At 39.9% G+C, this 22841-nt stretch overlaps 1 protein-coding gene across 1 annotated transcript in view; it reads left to right on the plus strand.

Annotated features, from left to right (window-relative positions):
- Positions 1 to 20924, plus strand: part of LOC126235087 (uncharacterized) — a 92667-nt gene extending 71743 nt beyond the window's left edge. The window contains exons 4-6 of the mRNA XM_049943821.1: positions 3043 to 3217; positions 20602 to 20787; positions 20844 to 20924. Coding sequence (XP_049799778.1) covers positions 3043 to 3217; positions 20602 to 20787; positions 20844 to 20924 — 442 coding nt within the window. The remainder of the gene's footprint in view (positions 1 to 3042; positions 3218 to 20601; positions 20788 to 20843) is intronic.
- Positions 20925 to 22841: the final 1917 nt, after the last annotated feature.

Below are 22841 nucleotides of genomic sequence, written 5' to 3' on the forward strand. Positions count from 1 at the left end.
ATAAATGTGTATGTTAGTGCAGTCTATATTATGGTGTCATATAAATCTTTGAGCAGAGACCATCCCACACTAATTTCCATCTTTGAGGTAACTAAGAGTGGTGCTGCCAAAGGAAGAAACTATGAAAATCAGGTCAGTGTCACTACAAATTCATACCACGAGACAGGTATACCACTGACACAATAACAGAGAAGACAATCTTTTGGTGTGAACTAATATGACAGACAAATATGACAGACTGTGACCTATTCACAAATATTTCCACATTTTCATTAATGTACTCATAACTACAAACACATTTGTGTTAATTTGTGGTATGGGAAAAACATATAATGGCATATAATCTTATCAAACATTTTATTACATGATGTTTGTCTATATTTTATAAAAGACCAAAAAGTTGAAATAATTTACCAGAGCTATAAGGATAATCTGTAGGGATCATGTTTAGTCATCCACTGCCAGCAGGTGTCAAAGCTACAAAGTATATAGTGACCAGCACGTCTTCCAAAGAATATTGCCATTTAGGACCTGTGGAACTGTTTTGGTTGCTGTTCATTTGACCTCATACATTGCTCACATACCATACGAGGTAAACACTTTGAAACTGTGAATGCAAATACTAATCAAGTTGGTTCTCACCTTCATTAATAGAATCATTGCTTTGTAGTTGATGATGATCAGTGTTTCTATACTTAAGCTTGTAATCTTTTGACATATTATTGTGCTTGACATGATTAAGAGACAGAAACATACTGCCAGGAAAAAAGTGCAACCTTTTAGAGTTTCCAATTCATTCAAGATTTATTGTTGCAACAGTGCAAATGGAGTACATGAAATGATTAGCATTACAGATCAATAGTACAAGTGTTTCAGAGGTACCAGGTATCAACCCATGCACGTCAATGCTGCGGCAGCAGTGAAAGACAGGCTAGAGGTGCGTGTGCCCATAGTCACATGCTAATAACCAGCTCACAACAGTTCATGTCGACATGTCTGGGCTCACAAGCTCTCTTATCTGTGCTGTGGTTGCTGTATACCCGCCACTGCTGCCCTTACGATAGATGATCCTAGCGAGTCTCCATGCTGCGTAGTCACCCCTAATCTCACCTTGTGCTAGCAATCATCTTCAGATCTATGGAATGTTCACATGACCACTGATACTGGCATCACTACACATCTGATGCACCACATCCAGCTTGGGTTGCAGTTCTCAGATGGACCATCCCGCCACTCAGAAGGCCAGAACTTGACCCCTTTCAGATTTGCTCAGTTGGCTGTAGGACACATGAGTTTGTCTCTGTGGCATTGTTGCCTACTTGTTTCACACATTTGCACCACACTGAGCCTTCTGGCTGTGAGTATTCCCTATTAAAGAGTAGACAGAGATGATGCTCTGGTAGCTATGCCACTACTCTATCTGCTGGTGGACAATGGTGAAATCATTATCAGTACATCTGTTATCCAATAGGTGGCATATGCTATCAGCAGATCAAAAATGACTTCGTCTTTTCAAGTGCCCAAATTTTTTTCCCTAGTAGTGTATGCCATTTGCTTTTATTGTTTTCTTTGTTACACATATTCAGTTAGAAGTGATCTTTAGAGATTTATATCTGTTGTCTGTATTTTGTTTTTTAACCTTTCTTTATATAATAAAATTATAAACAGCTGATCAGTTGCAATGGATAAAGATATTCTTTACCTAGGTTTCGACAAATATAAATTTGTCTTCTTCAGAAGGTAACCTAAGGACAATGAACATCATAGCTTACATTAGAAAAGTATGAAACTTATAAGCCAAGAATAAATTTTAAGACAAATTAGAGAACTCTTGCATTACAGAAGTATGATAACGATGACTGATACTTACAATTTTACATTAGTAAGGACTAATGTACCATCACCGTTTTTTCAATTGTCGGCACAGATCCATGGGTCAAAAATAAAATATAGCCCTAGAATTAGGGTTTGTCACATTAATATAAAATAGCTCAAGGATCTTGCAGAGCTCACAAATGACTGAGTATAATCAGCGAGCGTAGTTACTCTGAATGCAGGGCAGGTGGCGCTCGTTCTGAGAAACGTGCCAATTGGCATACAAAGGCAACGTGTAAATTATCAGTATTAATAATATCTTTAGGTAGAGTAACAGTAAAAAGGAAGGAAATTAACACTCCCGTTATAACAGTATGGGAGCATTGGTACAAATAATGTAGTTATACATCAAAAAAGGCATGTGTCGCTTATGCTGAGAAACTTATGCCCAGTGGCATATACAGTCAAAATATAAAAAATTACATTACTATATTAGTGAAGCCCACAATGGTATACATGTCAGAACTTTAAAATTGACAATAATGGCTCTTATCAAGAAAGAATTACCAACACTGATACACGATCCTGTTAATACACATTCACAGGAAAAACAAAATTTCTTTATATTATAAGTTATGATACACAGTGTGTTATTTTTATTTGTGAAGCAACTATGGATGGTCCTCTGTAAGCCTTTTAAAATATTTTTATAAAGCTTGAACGTGGATCGTAATTTTCAGTATAACCCATATTTGTTTAAATCAGGGGTTTATAAAACTATACAACCAGTTTTGATTGAACTAGCCATCATCTTCAGACCTAAATAGAATGAAGAAATACAGTTTATTAAATGATATTATTATTTTTGATTGTTCAAGTAATGATCTTCAGATCTGAAATGGGCAGGAGAAATATTGTTCATAAAATGTTATGAACATTATTTCTTCAGTTTGTTATAGACTTAAAGATGATTGCTAGCACAACTGAAATCAGTCATAACATTTTATACAGTGGTGATCTAGACAAATCAAGATAATATTTAATATACTGTAAGATATTGTGGACATGATTATGGGGCATGACAATAATGATAGCTAATCTGTTAATCAACCTATAAAAATTAAAATGTTTATAATATATTCAAATACTAAGCTCTGTTATCTTACTTCCCATCAAACTACTCCCTGTTTTGTGACTTACGTTCACATATCTTAATTTGTGTTACAGAGAAGTCTCATTATGCACTGAGGAAGGTCTTTTCCCACGATCTGATCATTGTCGTCTCTTAATTCTTTGCCTAAAATCTAAAACACAAGGCTCTCAATTTAAGGAGTACCTACTTTCTTGCCCATATGGTTTGAATTTCAACCACTTTATGATGACATGTTATGACTTCAAACAAGTAAGTATCACTTGACATGGTTTTGAGATGATTTATTGGTGTATAGAAACTTGTGTTTGGTAGGCATTGTGGGTTCATTACATACATGAATTTCTCTCCTTTCTTTAAATAGAAATATTAAAAAACTTCATTCATGTACATAAAAATACTACATTTAGAATTAAAAAATAGAGACAGGACTACAGGTATTATATGCGTCTTTCTTTTATATGGATGTTGTTGAGTTGGGACGGCTTGCCTGACTCAGTGATACAGAAAGCTACACTGAAGATGTAACCATTGCAGAGTGGTATCTGTGGAGAACTCAGGATTACCTATTGTTTAGCAACTTCTCAATAGCTGAAGAGTAATCTAGATGATTGACTAATCTAGCCTTATAACATTAGCCAACATAAACTTGCTATATTTACATCTGCATGACTGCTCTACAAACCATAATTAAGTACCTGGCAGAGGGCTCATCAAACAACTTTCACGCCATTTTCCACTCTCAAATAGGGCATGGGTAAAATGAACACTTAAATCTTTCTATATGAGCTCTGAATTCTCTTTTTTTAAAAGCAGTTATCACTTCCCCTTGTGTGGGTAGGTGTCAGAAAAATATTTTTGCATTTGGTGGAGAAAGTTGTAAACTGAAATTTTGTGAAAAGATCTCAGTGCAATGAAGAACACCTTTGTTTCAATGATTGCCACCCCAACTCATGCATCACATCTGTGATGCTCTCTCCTCTCTTTTGCAATAATACAAAATAAGGTGCTCATATATATATATATATAAAACAAAGATGATGTGACTTACCAAATGAAAGTGCTGGCAGGTCGACAGACACACAAACACAAACATACACACAGAATTCAAGCTTTCGCAACAAACTGTTGCCTCATCAGGAAAGAGGGAAGGAGAGGGAAAGACGAAAGGATGTGGGTTTTAAGGGAGAGGGTAAGGAGTCATTCCAATCCCGGGAGCGGAAACACTTACCTTAGGGGGAAAAAAGGACGGGTATACACTCGCACACACACACATATCCATCCACACATATACAGACACAAGCAGACATATTTAAAGACAAAGAGTTTGGGCAGAGATGTCAGTCGAGGCGGAAGTGCAGAGGCAAAGATGTTGAATGACAGGTGAGGTATGAGTGGTGGCAACTTGAAATTTCGGAGATTGAGGCCTGGTGGATAACGGGAAGAGAGGATATATTGAAGAGCAAGTTCCCTTCTCCGGAGTTCGGATAGGTTGGTGTTAGTGGGAAGTATCCAGATAACCCAGACGGTGTAACACTGTGCCAAGATGTGCTGGCCGTGCACCAAGGCATGTTTAGCCACAGGGTGATCCTCATTACCAACAAACACTGTCTGCCTGTGTCCATTCATGCGAATGGACAGTTTGTTGCTGGTCATTCCCACATAGAATGTGTCACAGTGTAGGCAGGTCAGTTGGTAGATCACGTGGGTGCTTTCACACGTGGGTCTGCCTTTGATCGTGCACACCTTCCGGGTTACAGGACTGGAGTAGGTGGTGGTGGGAGGGTCATGGGACAGGTTTTACACCGGGGGCGGTTACAAGGGTAGGAGCCAGAGGGTAGGGAAGGTGGTTTGGGGATTTCATAGGGATGAACTAAGAGGTTACGAAGGTTAGGTGGACGGCGGAAAGACACTCTTGGTGGAGTGGGGAGGATTTCATGAAGGATGGATCTCATTTCAGGGCAAGATTTGAGGAAATCGTATCCCTGCTGGAGAGCCACATTCAGAATCTGATCCAGTCCCGGAAAGTATCCTGTCACAAGTGGGGCACTTTTGTGGTTCTTCTGTGGGAGGTTCTGGGTTTGAGAGGATGAGGAAGTGGCTCTGGTTATTTGCTTCTGTACCAGGTCGGGAGGGTAGTTGCGGGATGCGAAAGCTGTTGTCAGGTTGTTGGTGTAATGCTTCAGGAATTCCGGACTGGAGCAGATTCGTTTGCCACGAAGACCTAGGCTGTAGGGAAGGGACCGTTTGATGTGGAATGGGTGGCAGCTGTCGTAATGGAGGTACTGTTGCTTGTTGGTGGGTTTGATGTGGACGGATGTGTGAAGCTGGCCATTGGACATGTGGAGGTCAACATCAAGGAAAGTGACATGGGATTTGGAGTAGGACCAGGTGAATCTGATGGAACCAAAGGAGTTGAGGTTGGAGAGGAAATTCTGGAGTTCTTCTTCACTGTGAGTCCAGATCATGAAGATGTCATCAATAAATCTGTACCAAACTTTGGGTTGGCAGGCCTGGGTAACCAAGAAGGCTTCCTCTAAGTGACCCATGAATAGGTTGGCGTATGAAGGGGCCATCCTGGTACCCATGGCTGTTCCCTTTAATTGTTGGTATGTCTGGTCTTCAAAAGTGAAGAAGTTGTGGGTCAGGATGAAGCTGGCTAAGGTAATGAGGAAAGAGGTTTTAGGTAGGGTGGCAGGTGATCGGCGTGAAAGGAAGTGTTCCATCGCAGTGAGGCCCTGGACGTGCGGGATATTTGTGTATAAGGAAGTGGCATCAATGGTTACAAGGATGGTTTCTGGGGGTAACGGATTGGGTAAGGATTCCAAGCATTCGAGAAAGTGGTTGGTGTCTTTGATGAAGTATGGGAGACTGCCTGTAATGGGATGAAGGTGTTGATCTATGTAGGCAGAGATACGTTCTGTGGGGGCTTGGTAACCAGCTACAATGGGGCGGCTGGGATGATTCGGTTTGTGAATTTTAGGAAGAAGGTAGAAGGTAGGGGTGCGGGGTGTTGGTGGGGTCAGGAGGTTGATGGAGTCAGGTGAAAGGTTTTGTAGGGGGCCTAAGGTTCTGAGGATTCCTTGAAGCTCCGCCTGGACATCAGGAATGGGATTACCTTGGCAAACTTTGTATGTGGTGTTGTCTGAAAGCTGACGCAGTCCCTCAGCCACATACTCCCGACGATCAAGTACCACGGTCGTGGAACCCTTGTCCGCCGGAAGAATGACGATGGACCGGTCAGCCTTCAGATCACGGATAGCCTGGGCTTCAGCAGTGGTGATGTTGGGAGTAGGATTAAGGTTTTTTAAGAAGGATTGAGAGGCAAGGCTGGAAGTCAGAAATTCCTGGAAGGTTTGGAGAGGGTGATTTTGAGGAAGAGGAGGTGGGTCCCGCTGTGACGGAGGACGGAACTGTTCCAGGCAAAACAAAGATGATGTGACTTACCGAACGAAAGTGCTGGCTGGTCGATAGACACACAAACAAACACAAACACACACACAAAATTCAAGCTTTCACAATAAACTGTTGCCTCATCAGGAAAGAGGGAAGGAGAGGGAAAGACGAGAGGATGTGGGTTTTAAGGGAGAGGGTAAGGAGTCATTCCAATCCCGGGAGCGGAAAGACTTACCTTAGGGGGAAAAAAGGACGGGTATACACTCGCACACACACACATATCCATCCACACCCCCTAAGGTAAGTCTTTCCGCTCCCAGGATTGGAATGACTCCTTACCCTCTCCCTTAAAACCCACATCCTTTCGTCTTTCCCTCTCCTTCCCTCTTTCCTGATGAGGCAACGGTTTGCTGCGAAAGCTTGAATTTTGTGTGTGTGTTTGTGTTTGTTTGTGTGTCTATCGACCTGCCAGCGCTTTCGTTCGGTAAGTCACATCATCTTTGTTTTTTATATATATATTGTTTTTTTATATATATTGCCTCTCCAACACATCCTGCACTCTGACAGTTCCCCTGACCTAAACCTCAACTAACCTGTTCCCACTGCCTCAACCTCACCTTTTGCCCTTCTCTCTTCTGTCCATTTCACACCTTCTCTGTGCATATCATGCACTGTCCCCTCCCATCACTCTTCCTCTCCCCTTTCCCAAGTGGGCATTCTCTCTCTTCATGTTCCCCTCCCCTCCCCCCTCCATTCCCCTTCACCCTCCCTCTCTGGTGTCCTCTCACCCTCCCCTTCCCCCTCTAACTGTTTTCAATAATCACGTATCGGCAATTAGTCTTGCTGCAGTCATGGGGGCATGAATTTGGGTGTCTGTGTGGTTGTGTGTGAATGTGTGTACTATTGCTGTAAAAGAGCAACTGCTCAAAAGCTAGAGTGAATGGTGTTTTTTGTTATGAGTTGCTGTGCTCTACACATTGACCTACTGTAGTTGACTTACCTTTCCCTTATTTTACAAAAAAGGCTGTTAGGACCATTTTGAGTAAAAATCAGCACATTTATGGGGAAAAAATGCAGCTGTTCTTGAAGGTACATAGTAGTAAGTGTTTTGAGGTTTGGAATTTCAGTAGTTGTTAGAGCTATGACCAAGAAATTCAACAGTCATTTGTTGAATGACACTGCAGGCAGTGATATGAACAGCACCTTTAAACCGCTATATTGACTGGAAGCTGAATTCATAAAGTGTTGTATGTGTGGTAGGCACATTAATAATAGGGAAGGCCACAAAATGTCCCAAAGTATAATTCAGCAATAAATTTATTTCCCACAGTCAGTTTACTAAGTACCTTGGCATCACACTGGATTGCATCTTGTCAATCTGGAATCATCTAGAAACAACAGCAACTGAAGTCAACACAAATGTCAATACCCTGTACAAAATATGAGGGAGCAAGTGGGGAGCATATGCTTCCGCAATTAGAGTTTCTTTCCTAGGACTTGTCTTCTGTGGTATAGAATACTGCTACTCTGTGTGGTTGAATAGTAGCCTTGTAAGGAAACTAGATAACAAACTACACGACATCAAAATCACATGTCTGCAAAGGTTATCAGTGCTGGGCCACATTGCCCCACCTCCACTCTGCACCAAGCAAGGTAGCATATTGGACTCACATTTGGGAGGATGACAGTTCAAATGTACATCTGGCCATCCTGAGTAATGTTTCTATGATATCCCTAAACTGCTTAAGGCTAATGCGGGGATGGTTCCTTTGAAAGTGCATGACTGATTTCCTACCCCATCCTTTCTTAATCTGATCTAGTTGTTGAGGGGAAGTTAAACATTAATCTTCCTTTCTTCCCTTTCCTGCCCTGCAGAGAAGGCCTCTTGGTTTGCCAATTTAAGAGAATTTAGAATGACTTAGAATTGCCAGTGTATAAGGACCTCCCTTGTAATCATTGAGAAGACTGAGGAGCAGGCAACCCCCACAAGCCTTAGGGAAGCAACAACTAAACCCAGACTCCAACAGCAATGCACAGTGGCAGACAGAGTGGAATACAAAAAATCTGACGATTCACTGGTCCACCTCTGACCCCATGCCTTTATGATCTGAATTTCATGTCTAACAATGAAAAGCTCTTACAGGATTAACATATTACATGGAACTTGCCAGGACCTCCTGTATACATGGTGCAAAACCTCAGCCCCTCAGTGTGTCTCTAATGCTCTATGTCAGACAATGGATCATACTGTGAGTGAGTGCAGAATCAGAGTACACAGATGACCAAACAGATCTATATGAACTAAAGAATGCTGCAATTTTCTAGCTGGGTGGCTTAGATATTAATATTTATGGATTATTCTTGCTGCCCAGCTTCCTTAATCCACTGTCACATTTTAGTGTAAATGTTTTGCTCATTTTATTGTTTTGTTATTACTTATTTTATTCTTCATTTAAAGGTTCTTTTTACTACCAGTTTTAATGCTGATTCAGTTGCTCATCTCACTGTTTACATCATGCTCATTTTTACTGGCTCTTTTTGTAGCTAATTTTTATTGTTTTCAATGCCCAATGTACCAAACCATGTATGTCCATATGTTTATTCCAAATGATGAATAAATAAAATTTAGTTGTACATATAAAACAGTTTCATTGAAACAGTACATGAATTTGTGGGTTGCTTTTGTTAGTTAATGGTATTTAATTATGTTTGGTGGCTGTCATGGACGTCATTCTTATGATGTAGTTCAAGTGATGTCTTTCATACCTGGTTTTGCATCAAAATTTGGTTTCTTGGTACAATTTATTTATTTAATATAAGATTATGTAGATTTATTTGTTCATTGCTATTACAGGGCTCAGTTTATCCATGCAGGAAGACCCATAAGTAATGAGAATTTTGTCTGCCAGACGGTGGTACACTAGTTTCAAAATTTTGTTCCAAGCGCCTTCACCAGACACCATTTTGTATGTATTTTGAAATGTTTAGACTACAGTTTTATTGTTCAAATATGCCTTATGTGTTTCAACATTACCAAATGCTTATTGTCATTACTATGATTCCATAGAAACTTGTGAAAATGTACATTTGGCATCTAGTCAACATTCCTCCATAACATGCTTCCACAACAGGCAACTGCAAACTGACTTTAATGACCCAGGTTAGATTACCTAATGTGAAATTAACAAACAACAGTAATATTAACGTGAAATTAACAAACAAACAAGGATAAGGGAAAATGTAGGTACAGGATTAAAATTGGCATTATTTAAAATAACATTTTTAAACTGTCTGTAATCCTTCTTTTAAGTACTATGAAAACATCGCTGTAAAGAGGGACTTACATATAGAAACTGTGAATAACACATTAGTCATGGTCGAAATTTTGGTGTGGACCTAAGACGCAAAGGACAATGACCTTGCCGCAGTCGATACACTGGTTCCCGCCAGATCACCGAAGTTCCGCGCTGTCAGGTGTGGCTGGCACTTCGATGGGTGACCATCCAGGCCGCCATGCACTATTACCATTTTTTGGGGTGCACTCAGCCTTGTGATGCCAACTGAGGAGCTACTCGACCAAATAGTAGCGGCTCCTGTCAAAGAAAACCATCATAACAGCTGGGAGAGCGATGTGCTGACCACGTGCTCTTCTATACGCATCCTCAGCTAAGGATGACACGGCGGTCGGATGGTCCTGATGGGCCACTTGTGGCCTGAAGATGGAGTGCTTTTAAGACACAAAAGTAAAAGATTTTTGAAAAAAATGTTGTCTTAGACTTGCAATGAAGATCCAAATTGAAAATTGGTAGCAGAACCATGAATGGGGCACCATACAAATAGTAGTGGCCATGAAAACAGGAGCACATGTGGGCACACTGTGTGAGACTGGCAGGCAAGATGCTGCTGACAAAGTGGATGGATGTTCCACTAGGTGATATTTATATGTTTGAAAGTTAGTGAATAAGAATTTGCTGAAGGAATTGGAGATTGTGAAACACTCTCGTTAGCTAAAGTGTGTAAGTGAATGTTGTGTGCTTGTGAAGTGTTGTGAGTCACTTAGCTATCAGGACTCAGGCTAGCAATAGAAAGTTAGTGAATAAGAATTTGCTGAAGGAATTGGAGATTGTGAAACACTCTCGTTAGCTAAAGTGTGTAAGTGAATGTTGTGTGCTTGTGAAGTGTTGTGAGTCACTTAGCTATCAGGACTCAGGCTAGCAGTAGAAATATATTTACAAGCACACTGTGAATAAACTAAAAAATCAATTTTAAAAACATCATTTTCTTCATGAACATATAGTTTTAAAATTTGTGTCATGCAATGCAGTAATTATACTGGAAAACAGGTGGCCTTATATATTGTTATGCCTGTTTTTAAGAGTAAATTTAATCAGGGAACAATGAATAAGTGTTATACTGATAAGGAATTTCTTAAATCAAAATTACTTCCCAAAACACAGGCTTTGAAAATGCCATACATGTCAAATGAGCATCCATGCAGTGAACAGTCTGATCAAATGGTTTCACAGATTCTAAAATGTGTTTAAATCTGGGGAGTTTGATGGCTAGAGGAGTATGGGAATTTCATCCTGGCACTCTTAGAACCACATATGTGCTGTGTGACATGCCGCTGTGTGACATGTTGCATTGCCCTGCTGATAGATACTATTGTGCCGAGGAAAAACAAGCTGCATTTAGCAGTGGACGTGAGACCAAAGTATAGATCCATACTTGTGTTGATTCACTGTGCCTTCCAGAATGATGAGATCACCCAGGGAATGGCACAAAAACACTACCCAGACTATAACACTCCCTCCTTCAGCTTGGACCCTTTTGATGGTTGCTGTGGGGTGTTTGCTTTCAGATGTTTCACACCAGAATTGCCAATGGCCACCTTTGTTTATCTGCAAAGACCACCTGTTGCTACTCAGTGGACATCCAGTTGCAGTGTAACATGCAAATTCCCATCTTCATTGGTGATGAACAGCACTCAGGATGCTTGCATGAACCAGGTGCCTGCTGCAGAGTCCCATAACGCAACATGTTTGCTGAATGGTCATTGGGAAGACATTTTGGTAGCCCCTTGGTTCATTGGGGTGGACAGTTGTTCAGCAGTCACATATCTATTTGCCCACACACACATCTCTGCAGCCATCGTTCTTGATGTCATACATGGCCTGTAATTCACCACAGTTGGCTCAGTGCCAGTTTTGGATATTGCATTTTGCCACACACGTTATACTTTAACCAAGGTGGTGTACAATCAGTTTACAAACTTAGCCCTTTCACAAATGCTTTTGCCCTTGGTCCAAAATGTAATGATGATGCCCTTTGGACATTTGATAAATAGCTCTGTTTCTGCATTGTGATAATGGCTCCATCATTTTCCACAACTCCCCAACACACTGTGTTTACCCTCCACTGCTGATGCTGCCACCTGACATCTGTGCTAGATTGGTGTCTAACATAGGCAGTGGTCATATTCATGCAACTGGGACATGTAATTACTGCATTTCATGAAAGACTTTAAAAATGTACATTAATGAACAAAGTAATTTTTTTAAAACTTAGTTTTATAGTTTACATTTCTAGATTTCTAGATAGATAGCAACTCAATACACTTTGTCAGTACACAGCACTCACATATGTTTAACATCACACCATTTCATATTTTATCTTAAATGTTATGCTTCTTTTTGTAGCTTTTCCCTGTGGTTTGGTTTTTATATGGGGTAAATATGTATTGAGCCACACACTCATCTTGATCTCTGACCTATAAATCTTTGTAAGCTACTACCTAACACTTGATGCTATATGGCATAAACTAAAAGCTTGTGGCCAAAGCGGCCATTATATTTTGTCTATGTGATACTTTCAATGTGTAATGACGTATATCTGAAGTGTGACAATAAATGTGCTCATTGTTTTAACAATTGGATCAAGTGGTTGTTATTTATAACGATAAGAACCCAAACTCCCACATTGGTGACCCCAAGGACAGTTTGTGACGGTCTTCCCGTGCTCTACCCGAGTTCCATAACAATAACAATCGTGTGTGTACGAGTGAACCGCCTGTATCATCATGTGGCCTACACAATGAGGTGTACCGCTGTACGATTTCTATGGTCAGAATCCGACCATGCCACCCACCTGCACTATGCATGGACTCTATACATCGAACGTTTCGAGGCCCTCCAACCTGCAAGTGGATTGCAGTACCACAACACTCACAGACAATGCATACATACCGCCCGACATCTTGCCTCAAGCTCGTTCTTTTGAAGAACATACAGGACGAAGTGTGAAAAGAGATCCGGACATTCTACCACTTATGTCGCATGCTCACGGGTGCGTAACCCCCTCAGAACTTAGCACCAGCTTTTGGAGCAGTGCCACTACACGGCTGCTACATCAACCGTGCCTTGAATCAGTTCTGCACCTGGCTACGCACATCCTCAATTTTCTGATCAAACTGAACAGTGTATAGTGAATGTGACCTCTCCTTGTACCTCGCCCACTTTTGCTAGACATCAGACAGTAATAACGACTGATCCAAGGGGTGTAACAGTTTACGGGCTCCCAGGCCTAAACCCCCCCCCCCCTCCACCAAGGCAGATGCCATATTGACTGCTCCCACACCTGTGGCTCTTACACACCCAGTGGTCGTGGATTCCAAACTGACTAAGTTACCTAAACCTGCCACATTCGCATGACAGCCTACCACCCCCAATCAAACGGCTTAGTGGAACGATGGCACCGCTCATTAAAGACAGTGCTAATGTGCCTTGAGGAACAGTGGTTACACGCCCTCCCATGGGTACTGCTAGGCCTCTGTTATGTATATAAAGATGACCTGCAGTGCTCGGTGGCCGAACTGCTCTACGCCGAGCCGTTGACCCTACCAGCCGAGTTTGTCGAGCCTTCACCACTCCAAGATACCGTCGAATACCCCATGCTAATCGAGAACATAAGACAGACAATACAGGCACTGAGAGCACCCGCTCTGAAAGCACACACTCCACCTAAAACATTTGTGCACCAGTAGTTAGACACATGTGAAGCTGTGATGCTTAGGGACGATACAGTGCGCGCCACCCTGCAACCCCCATACACAGGCCCTTACAGGGTACTTAGGCACTCGTCGAATACATTCGACATCTTTATCAAAGCAAACCCTCAACAGTGTCAGTGTCTCGACTCAAGCCGGCATGCGTCAAGGCAGACAACAACATTCCAGCGACCCGATACCACAGACCACGATGGACGACGACCTCCACACCGCTGCCTCCTCAAGGGATGACACGCCAGCCACGCCCTCTTCCCCAATGCTGGGAACCCTCACTGGGCAGAGTCCGGGGTCCACGCCCTTCACCTTACCCTCTCCTGCTATGCCTGTCACACACTTCTCACCCAATATTCTACAACCCACTACCATCTCCATCGACGTCTCACACTTTTCACCATCTGACATCTGTATACACAAATGATTCTCTCTTAGTCATCCACGCGCCCCCCCACCCCCTCCCCTCCACTCCACCGACAATGACACCATCCAACTTTCTGTTCTCCACTCCTCACTGACCCCCAATTCCCCAGATCCTTCCCTCATTCAATCTTTCATTGGCGCCACGGGGACACTGTACGTGTTGTACCCCATGTCTCCGTCTATTTCCCCCACCCCCTCTTGTCACCTCACTAGCCGGTCACCACATACTCCCACCGGTGTGGCATCGTGGTTACATTTTTCCATCCAAAAGGGCTCGAACCCCAGCCCCGCCCCGCCCAGTTCCCCCTCCGGATGAAGACGGCGTGACACTTGCACCCTCCCACCCCAACAGCAACAGCCAGAGCCTCGTGCTCTGCAGTGCAGGGGGGGGGGGGGGGGAGGGGGGCGGTGGCTCTGTGGAAACACTGACGTACCATAACATCTATTGATAAGGTCCCAAACTCCCACAAGCTCCTCTTAATATTATTGTTATACACACTTCACAACACTTTCAAGATACTAGATTGTAATCATGATAAGCAGTGTTGTTTTCATAATGCAAATAAACAGTTTTGTAGACAAAGAATTACAGGCAATTTAAAAATGTTATTTTAAATATATGTCAATTATTTTAATCCTGTTCCTACATTTTCCTTTACACTTCTTCTTCTCCCCTCTGCCCACCGTCATGTGCAACCACTCTCCCCACTCCTTTTATTACGTTGCTCAATAACTCATCATATGATACATATAATTCAAACAGAAGTTTCATTATACATTTGTTTTTAATCTTTAAGAATTAGATCACATTCCACGAATTTCAAAGTACATAACATGGAAATGTAAACTGAGTTTATTATAGGTTACACAAATGTCACTGGACCATTACTGTAGTTTGTTAATTTGACACTAGTTTCGTATAAGGTTATCTCGATGGTTGCTATTTTACTGTTGGTAACTGATGTATGGCATTTTTAAAGTCGGTATCTTGGGGAACGATTTTGGTTTGAGACATTCCTTTGCTGTATAATGCTTACTCATTTGTTTTCTGTTATGAAATTATACTTTTAGTAGCAGTCATAGCAAAACATGAACACCTACCATCTGTTCTTCAATATAATTACTGCATTTCACAATATTTATTTTAAAAATACGTTTTATACTGAAGAGCCAAAAAAAAAAAAAAAAAACTGGTACACCTGCCTAATATTGTGAAGGGCCCCCACGAGCATGCATAAGTGCTGCAAAACAATGTGGCATGGACTCGACTAACATCTGAAGTAGTGCTGGAGTGAATTTACTCCATGAATCCAGCATGGCTCTTATAAATCCATAAGAGTACGAGGAGGTGGAGATCTCTTTTGATCAGCACATTGCAAGGCATCCCAGATACGCTAAACAGTGTTCCCATCTGGGGAGTTTTATGGTCAGTAGTAGTATTTAAACTCAGAAGACGGTTTCTGGAGCCACTCTGTAGCAATTCTGGACATTTGGAGTGTCGCATTGCCCTGCTGGAATTGCCCAAGGTCATCGGAATGCACAATGATCAAGTGATCAGACAGGATGCTTAGTATGTGTCACCTGCCAAAGTCATATCGAGACATAGCAGGTGCCCATATCACTCCAACTGCACATGATCCACACCAATACAGAGCCTCCACCAACTTGAACAGTCCCCTACTAAGATGCAGGGTCCATGGATTCATGAGGTCGTCTCCATACTCGTACACGTCCACCTGCTCAATACAATTTGAAATGGGACTTGTTTGACCAGGCAACATGTTTCCAGTCATCAACAGTGCAATGTCAGTGTTGATGGTCCTAGGCAAGGCATACAGCTTTGTGTTGTGCAGTCATCAAGGCTACACGAGTGGGCCTTCGGCTCCGAAAGCCCATATTGATGATGTTTTGTTGAATGTTCACACACTGACATTTGTTGATGGCCCAGCATTGAAATATGGAGCAATTTGCAGTAGGGGTGCACTTCTGTCATGCTGAACAATTCTCTTTAGTCATTGTTGTTACCGTCTTGCAGTGTCTTTTTCCGGCTACAGCAATGTTGGAAATCTGATGTTTTACTGGATTCCTCATATTCATGGTACACTCGTGAAATGGTTGTATGGGAAAATCCCTGCTTCATCGCTACCTTTGAGATACTGTGTCCCACTGCTCTTCTGCTCTTACATTATCTATAACACTGTGTTCAAACTTGCTTAAATCTTGATAACCTGCCATTGTAACAGCAGTAGTCAGTCTAAGACCTGTGCCAGACATTTTTTGTCTTATATAAGTGTAGCTGATCCCAGTGCCATATTCTGTCTCTTCACTTATCTCTGTATTTGAATACATGTGCCTATACCAATTTCTTTGGTGATTCAGTGTATAAACTATATTGTAAATTTTATTTTTAGAATGAGATTTTCAATCTGCAGCACAGTGTGCGCTGATATGAAACTTCCTGGCAGATTAAAACTGTGTGCCCGGCTGAGACTTGAACTCGGGACCTTTGCCTTTCGCGGGCAAGTGCTCTACTGACTGAGCTACCAAAGCACGACTCACACCCAGTACTCACTGCTTTACTTCTGCCAGTACCTCGTCTCCTACCTTCCAAACTTTACAGACGCACTTGCCCGCGGAAGGCAAAGGTCCCGAGTTCAAGTCTCGGTTGGGCACACAGTTTTAATCTGCCAGGAAGTTTCAATTTTATTTTTGCTTTTTTGACACAGTTATTTATAAGATACAATTGGTTAATCATTATTCTTGTTAACAAACAGTTCTTTCATTACATCATGGCCTTAACACCACCTATCAGATTATTTCACTTTGTATCAACCTGGATCATTGAAGTCACTTTGCACTCGCCTGTTGTGAAGGAATGTTGACTAGATACTGTATACACATTTGTACAAGTTTCTACTGAGTCATTGGTAATGACAACAGGCATTTGGTAAGCTTCAGACAATATCTGTTATTTCTGTATTATGGGATCACTTAAGGGGAGAAAATATAACATGTCTTGTATTTCTACTGATACTAATATGTCTCTATATTTTTGTAGCCTTTGATAATGACTTAATGTCATTATGTGTAAGGCATACTGGAATAATAAAATTGTGACTGAGATGTCTTAAATGATAAGTGCACCAATGGCTGCTTTGCCTCACAGTGCTTCTATGTAAATTGTAGCATTTTGTAGCAGTTGAACCAGCAGCATTGATGTGGAAACATTGTTATGCGCAGTGTGACTGGCTTTTTTTTTTTTTTTTTTTTTTTTTTTTTTTAAAGAACTATTTTATGTGTTTGGTAATTTTTCAATGGAGACATTAAATATCAATGTTCAAACCTCAGGTTCTGTTTCATATTAGTGAAATCAACATCAGAAACTTGTATTGCTTTGGGCAGGTTAGAGGAGGAAGCTTCAAGGCAGCCAATGGTTTACAAGCATTTTTATCATTTTGAAAATCCCTGTTATGGTCATGTTTCATTGTCGTTGAACAACCGGTGAATTAGTGGAAGTGGCTGAAATATCCTGAAGTTTTTAATAATCTTTGAAACGTTACTACTTAACTTTCATTGGCCTGTGGTTCATTGATGTTGTGGATGCTGTGAATAATGAGAACATCATGAAAATTTCAATCCAGACAAATTATTTACTGACATCAGCTGATCAACAGAACTGACATAGGTGCAAAACAACTGATGAAACTGCACTCTCCTGAAGTAAAACAAAACTTGACTGACTACTACTCACACAGCATCACTGCGTTGCTTTGAATACAATTTTAACAATTGCTACCATTGCTAATTTATTGCAAAATGTAGCTTACAATTAAAAACAATTTCATCTAAACTAACTGCTGTTACATTTTTACAGGTTATAAAATATAATGTCAAATAACATAGACACACATGTTTTCTTAAATACTGGAATTTCATAAATTTGCGTGTTGTAACTGACAAAAGGTAAATATCTGTGAAATTTACAAGCGCCATTAATTACAATGAATTACATAAAATGAATAATGAATGAAATTACATCACTGGATAATGATCATTATTTTCATTTGAATCATAATGAGGTTTTTTGTGTTAGCAAATTTACCAATTGCAACTGTGGCAATTAGAGGTGTTAGTTATTTATTCTAACATTTCCACAGCCTCTTAATATTTGTTGTTAAACATTTATTACCTCAATTTAATGATCCAATATTTAATTTGGCATATGTACATATTTTTGTTAATGACAACAATCTGTTAACAATCATGAGGATGTACGTCATTCCAGAAAATTCTATATGTATTTACAAAGAAGAATAGGTTTTTGGGCAAACTGAACTGAACGATACCTGTAAAAATACACATTAAAGGCCCTAGGAAGCACAGAATCATACAATAAATACACGGATGCATATAGAAAAAGGTAGTATCGGACAGTTTGTAATGATCTTGGGGGAAGCTGTTGCATTATAAGTTCATGCCAAAGAATTCTGACTGAAAATGTAAATGTGGAACTTGTTGCTGCCAAATTTTCTCCAAATTTTTCTTCTGAGAATGATAGATACAGTCATTCGTGCATATGCAGAGAATTGAAAGAACAGTCACAAACTGACCCAGATTTTGATACAAAAGTCATCTTGGGTGACAAATTGTGGTGTTATTTATATGACTCAGAAACCAAGCAATAATCCAGTCAGTGGAAGTAACCTTCATCACCAAGATCAAAGATAGCAAGACAGGTGAGATCCCATGTCAAGATGATGTTGGTTTGTTTCTTTCAACATCAAGGTGATTGTCTACCCTGAATTTGTTAACCACAGTTAACCAACATTACTACCATGAAGAGCTAAAATGATTATAAGAAGCAGTGAGAATAAAGAACCACATTGTGGCAATGAGGAGGCCGGGTTTTGAACCACAACAACACCCTTGTGAAGATAGCATTGAGTGTTTGTCAGTTTTTGGACAGAAACCAAATGACGATGATTTCTCAACCAAACTACTCACTTGAACTGGCCTCCTGTGACTTTTTTTATTCCCAAGTATGGAAAAGACACTTGAAAAGGAAACACTATCAAGTTGTACAAGAGTGGAAAAAGAATTGCTGGAGACACTAAACAGCATAACTTCAGGTGTGTTTAAAAGCTGTTAATAATGTTGAGAAAGATGTTTGAACAGATGTGTTATTTTTTGAAGGTGTTTAGGTTTTGAAAGTGTCCCGTCAAATACACAGTTTTCTTCTGTATCTCCAGCATGTTGGGGCTGGAGTAGGCTCACATTTTTTTTGTGGTTACAATAACTGTTATGAAAACCATTTTAAGTTGCAAAGGAAGAACATTTATTTATTAATACTGGCTTTAGACTGCTTGTCCATAATCAAAATAGCCTGAGAGGTACAAAGCAGGAGATATTTCAGTATATAGCAATAAAATACTGTTCAAAAATAGATGACCCACCATAAGTGTAAGTGTGTTGTTACACCAGTCATAGAAGTGGATTATTGGCCATAAAAACTGTAAATTATTTTCAATGACTGCATCTTATTGATTATTTGCAAATTACTTTCAATAAAATACCTTAAGCTTATGACATAATGTTACTACCCAATGATTTTAGAAGATGCCACATGTGGTGCCACTGGTAATGGATGCACTTACATTTTATATTATATTTACAAAGTTTAGTCCTGTACCTTTTAACAGCACTTAAATAATTTTATTATTTACTATTTACAAATCCAATCACACAGTGCTACTGCCTGATGTTTCAAAATATGTTACATGTGGCATCACTGTACCTGATACTGTATCTTCTTCATGTTTTATATGTTTATTCATTTATTCCATGAACAGCTTGTCAGGAATCTATTTCGTGCATGATTTTGTAAACCTTTTTTGTGTTCTAATAAAATGTCCCAATTCTTGGATCCATGCTACCACTAATGACTTCTTAGGTCACATGGACTCCCTAGGCCTCTTGTTGAGACAGTTTTCAGTCTGAAATATGGCAATGAGCACATGCTGAGGCCATGTTATCAACTATCACATATACTGATCTTATGGCCAATGATCCACTTCTATTATTGGCTTAATGCAAGACATATTTATTATATATCATCTATGTTGGATCAGTATTAGTGCTGTAGAGCATGTGTTGCCACTGTAATGTAATTTTGTAAACCTTATTGCTAGATACTGTAACATCTCCCACATTTTATCCCTCAGGCTGATTTTATAATGGGCAAACAGTCCAAAATCTGTGATTGATAAATGGTTTTCATACCAGTTATTGTAATCACACAATTTTTTGTAAAACAATATTATTATTTTTTGGTCCTGCCTCCTATTTAGGTTAATTGGAGGTGATGAGATCAAATTTGTGGGGTTTTAGTGGGCTTTATGTAATGATGGCACAATTTATCTTTGTGAAGTTTTTTGCTGGGTGTTTGTGTGTTAGAGTAGGAATGTCAGTTTTGTTCCTACCCTCCCCAAACTCTGAAATTCCCATGCATATCACATTAGTCACATCCCCTTATTCACATTATTTTGATCAAACTTTGTGTTGTGGTATTGTTTTCATCTGCTTGACTTTATTGAATATGTGATGCCATGATCATATTCTTGGATAAAGGTAACACGGCTGTGTCTGCCATCTTGATGATGTCATGTGTCAAAGCTGATGGTCAGTATCAAACTTTTCAGTATTTCCAAAATGTGCATTTCATTTTAAGTATCTGACTGTAAAACTGTTATGTATACAGGAATGTGCACTGGAGAAAGGACATGGTGTAAATCAGAAACTTGCTAAGGCATGGTCTCTTACACTGCCAAACGAATCAGAATCTTGTAGAGGAGCCAAGGCCCCATTCTGCACAGATGAGGAAAGGTTGACTATCTGCCATCCTTTCTCTAAAAAAGTTCTGGGATATGTGAACTGTAAGGAAAAGGTAAGTGATTATATCTTTATCTTAATATATTTTACTGGCATGATGCTACACTCCAGTATTCTAAGTGGAAATGCCACAATAAATCCCATTTAATTGAGAGAAACAGAGCAAACTTTTTGACTAAATTGACTGACTGATTCAGTCTTTGTACTCATTACTGAACATGGATTGAATATATGATCCAAGATTTTTGTCATGACTTTGTCTTACTGGATGTGGGATTCATTGGCAGTGTTTGACTTATGAACAATATGTCAGCTGTGCAGCTTTTTTCACAGAGTTCATAGTTGACCATAGTGGTTGCTAGTAAAGTGTGGCATAATATTTATTTTGTTATACATAAGGATGGATATTTTGGCATTTAATCTACTTGTCCTAACCAGCACCAGGAATTAAGCTTAATTTCCAAATTTTACAGAGGCATGCCAATATCAACAGTGTCCTCATGGAACTGTCTGGTGTTGGATGACACATATTTTCTTCCCATTGCCAGTGAATTATTGACAGTGAAAGTTTCTTTCAAATTTACATTTCCTACTGGATACCTCTGGCTAGTGTACTGCACTGTTGTTATCTGATGGCCTCAGCTACAGAAGCACATTTGCATAAATTCTCTGTTTATTTTGCTAGTGAACATTTACAGTCACTGAAAAAATAAGGTGATCACTTGTTTGAAATTTAGGATTGATACAGCTTACTTTATTATTCATAAATTTTTGTTTCCTTCAAGTAAACGATATGGGGCAGTCAGTCAATAGAATTCACTGTATTTTTATACAGAATACTGCACTGTGCTGATCAGAATGTAGTAATATCTAATTTGGGAGACCATATGTAATTCTAACCACTTGATGCAGACCAAACACTCCCAAAATAGATTTGTAAAAAATAGATAACATACTCATTTATAAGGCTCTAGATGCTACTCTCTAAATCCTAGTGCTACCATTACAAAGTTCTGAAAGATAAAAGATAATTAATAATATTAATTTAATAATGAGATGTCTAGCAGTTCCTAGGTAGCATAGAAAATATGAGGGGTGATTAAAAGGTTTCCATTTGTATGAAATACAACCCATAATCAGCATGCTAATCAGCTAAAACTGCCGTGAGCACTGAGGCAATCATCTCACCACTGCACCAGATTGAAGATATCCGTTTCATCGAACACTGTATTCTGTCATGTGAAGACACCCGTAACTACCTGCTGCACATTCTTGCCCAACAGACACCACTCAAGTGGTTTTGTATGTGATGGATGAGGCTGGCCTCCCAGATCAACAGATTGTCTTGTGCTGAATAGCAACCAGCATGGAACCTGATGCACCACTCCACAATGGTAGTTCATGACAGACATGCTGCTTCATACACATTCTTCATTCTCCAATGAATGTTTACCACTGTTTGTCCTTTGGCAGCCAAGAAAATAATAACAGCATGTTGTTCTTGTTTGGATGCATTTGGTAATAACATTGGCATATTTCACGTTCCCGTAAGTACCATGTGTGTGTCAGAAAGGTACAAATGCCACACTAATCTCTTGATTACATCGCTTGTATATCCACATCAGAAACATGCTTCATTACATATACACTGCAGCAACCCCCTCAAATGGAACCTTTTTGATCTCTCCTTATTATTATTTTTCTACTCTCTGTAAACAGTCTAGATTTTCAAGCATGTTTTGGTATCAGCCTTTATACTTTAGCATTTGGTTCCCAAATTTATTATTCACAGTCCCTGAATATACATAGTATCTATTGACACCTTCTATACCTCAACTGTTTTAAACACTCTTTAATCATCTGATTCAATTTCTGTTTCCTTATGTTTGTGTGTATTATAAATGGAGCCTAGCGAATATAACAATATACTCCAAATAGTTGTCTGGACTAGTGGCTGATATTATCACTTATAAAACAGAAGAGTTCATGTTTTTAAATATTCTGAGAATGCATATGTTAGCACTGAAATAAATAAATGCATCAGGATACCTCACATGCATTGAAGCATTTTCCTTGTAACTCATAGATAATAAGGCTCATGTTAGACTT

Source organism: Schistocerca nitens, chromosome 2 (assembly GCF_023898315.1).
Source record: "Schistocerca nitens isolate TAMUIC-IGC-003100 chromosome 2, iqSchNite1.1, whole genome shotgun sequence".
NCBI lineage: Eukaryota > Metazoa > Arthropoda > Insecta > Orthoptera > Acrididae > Schistocerca > Schistocerca nitens.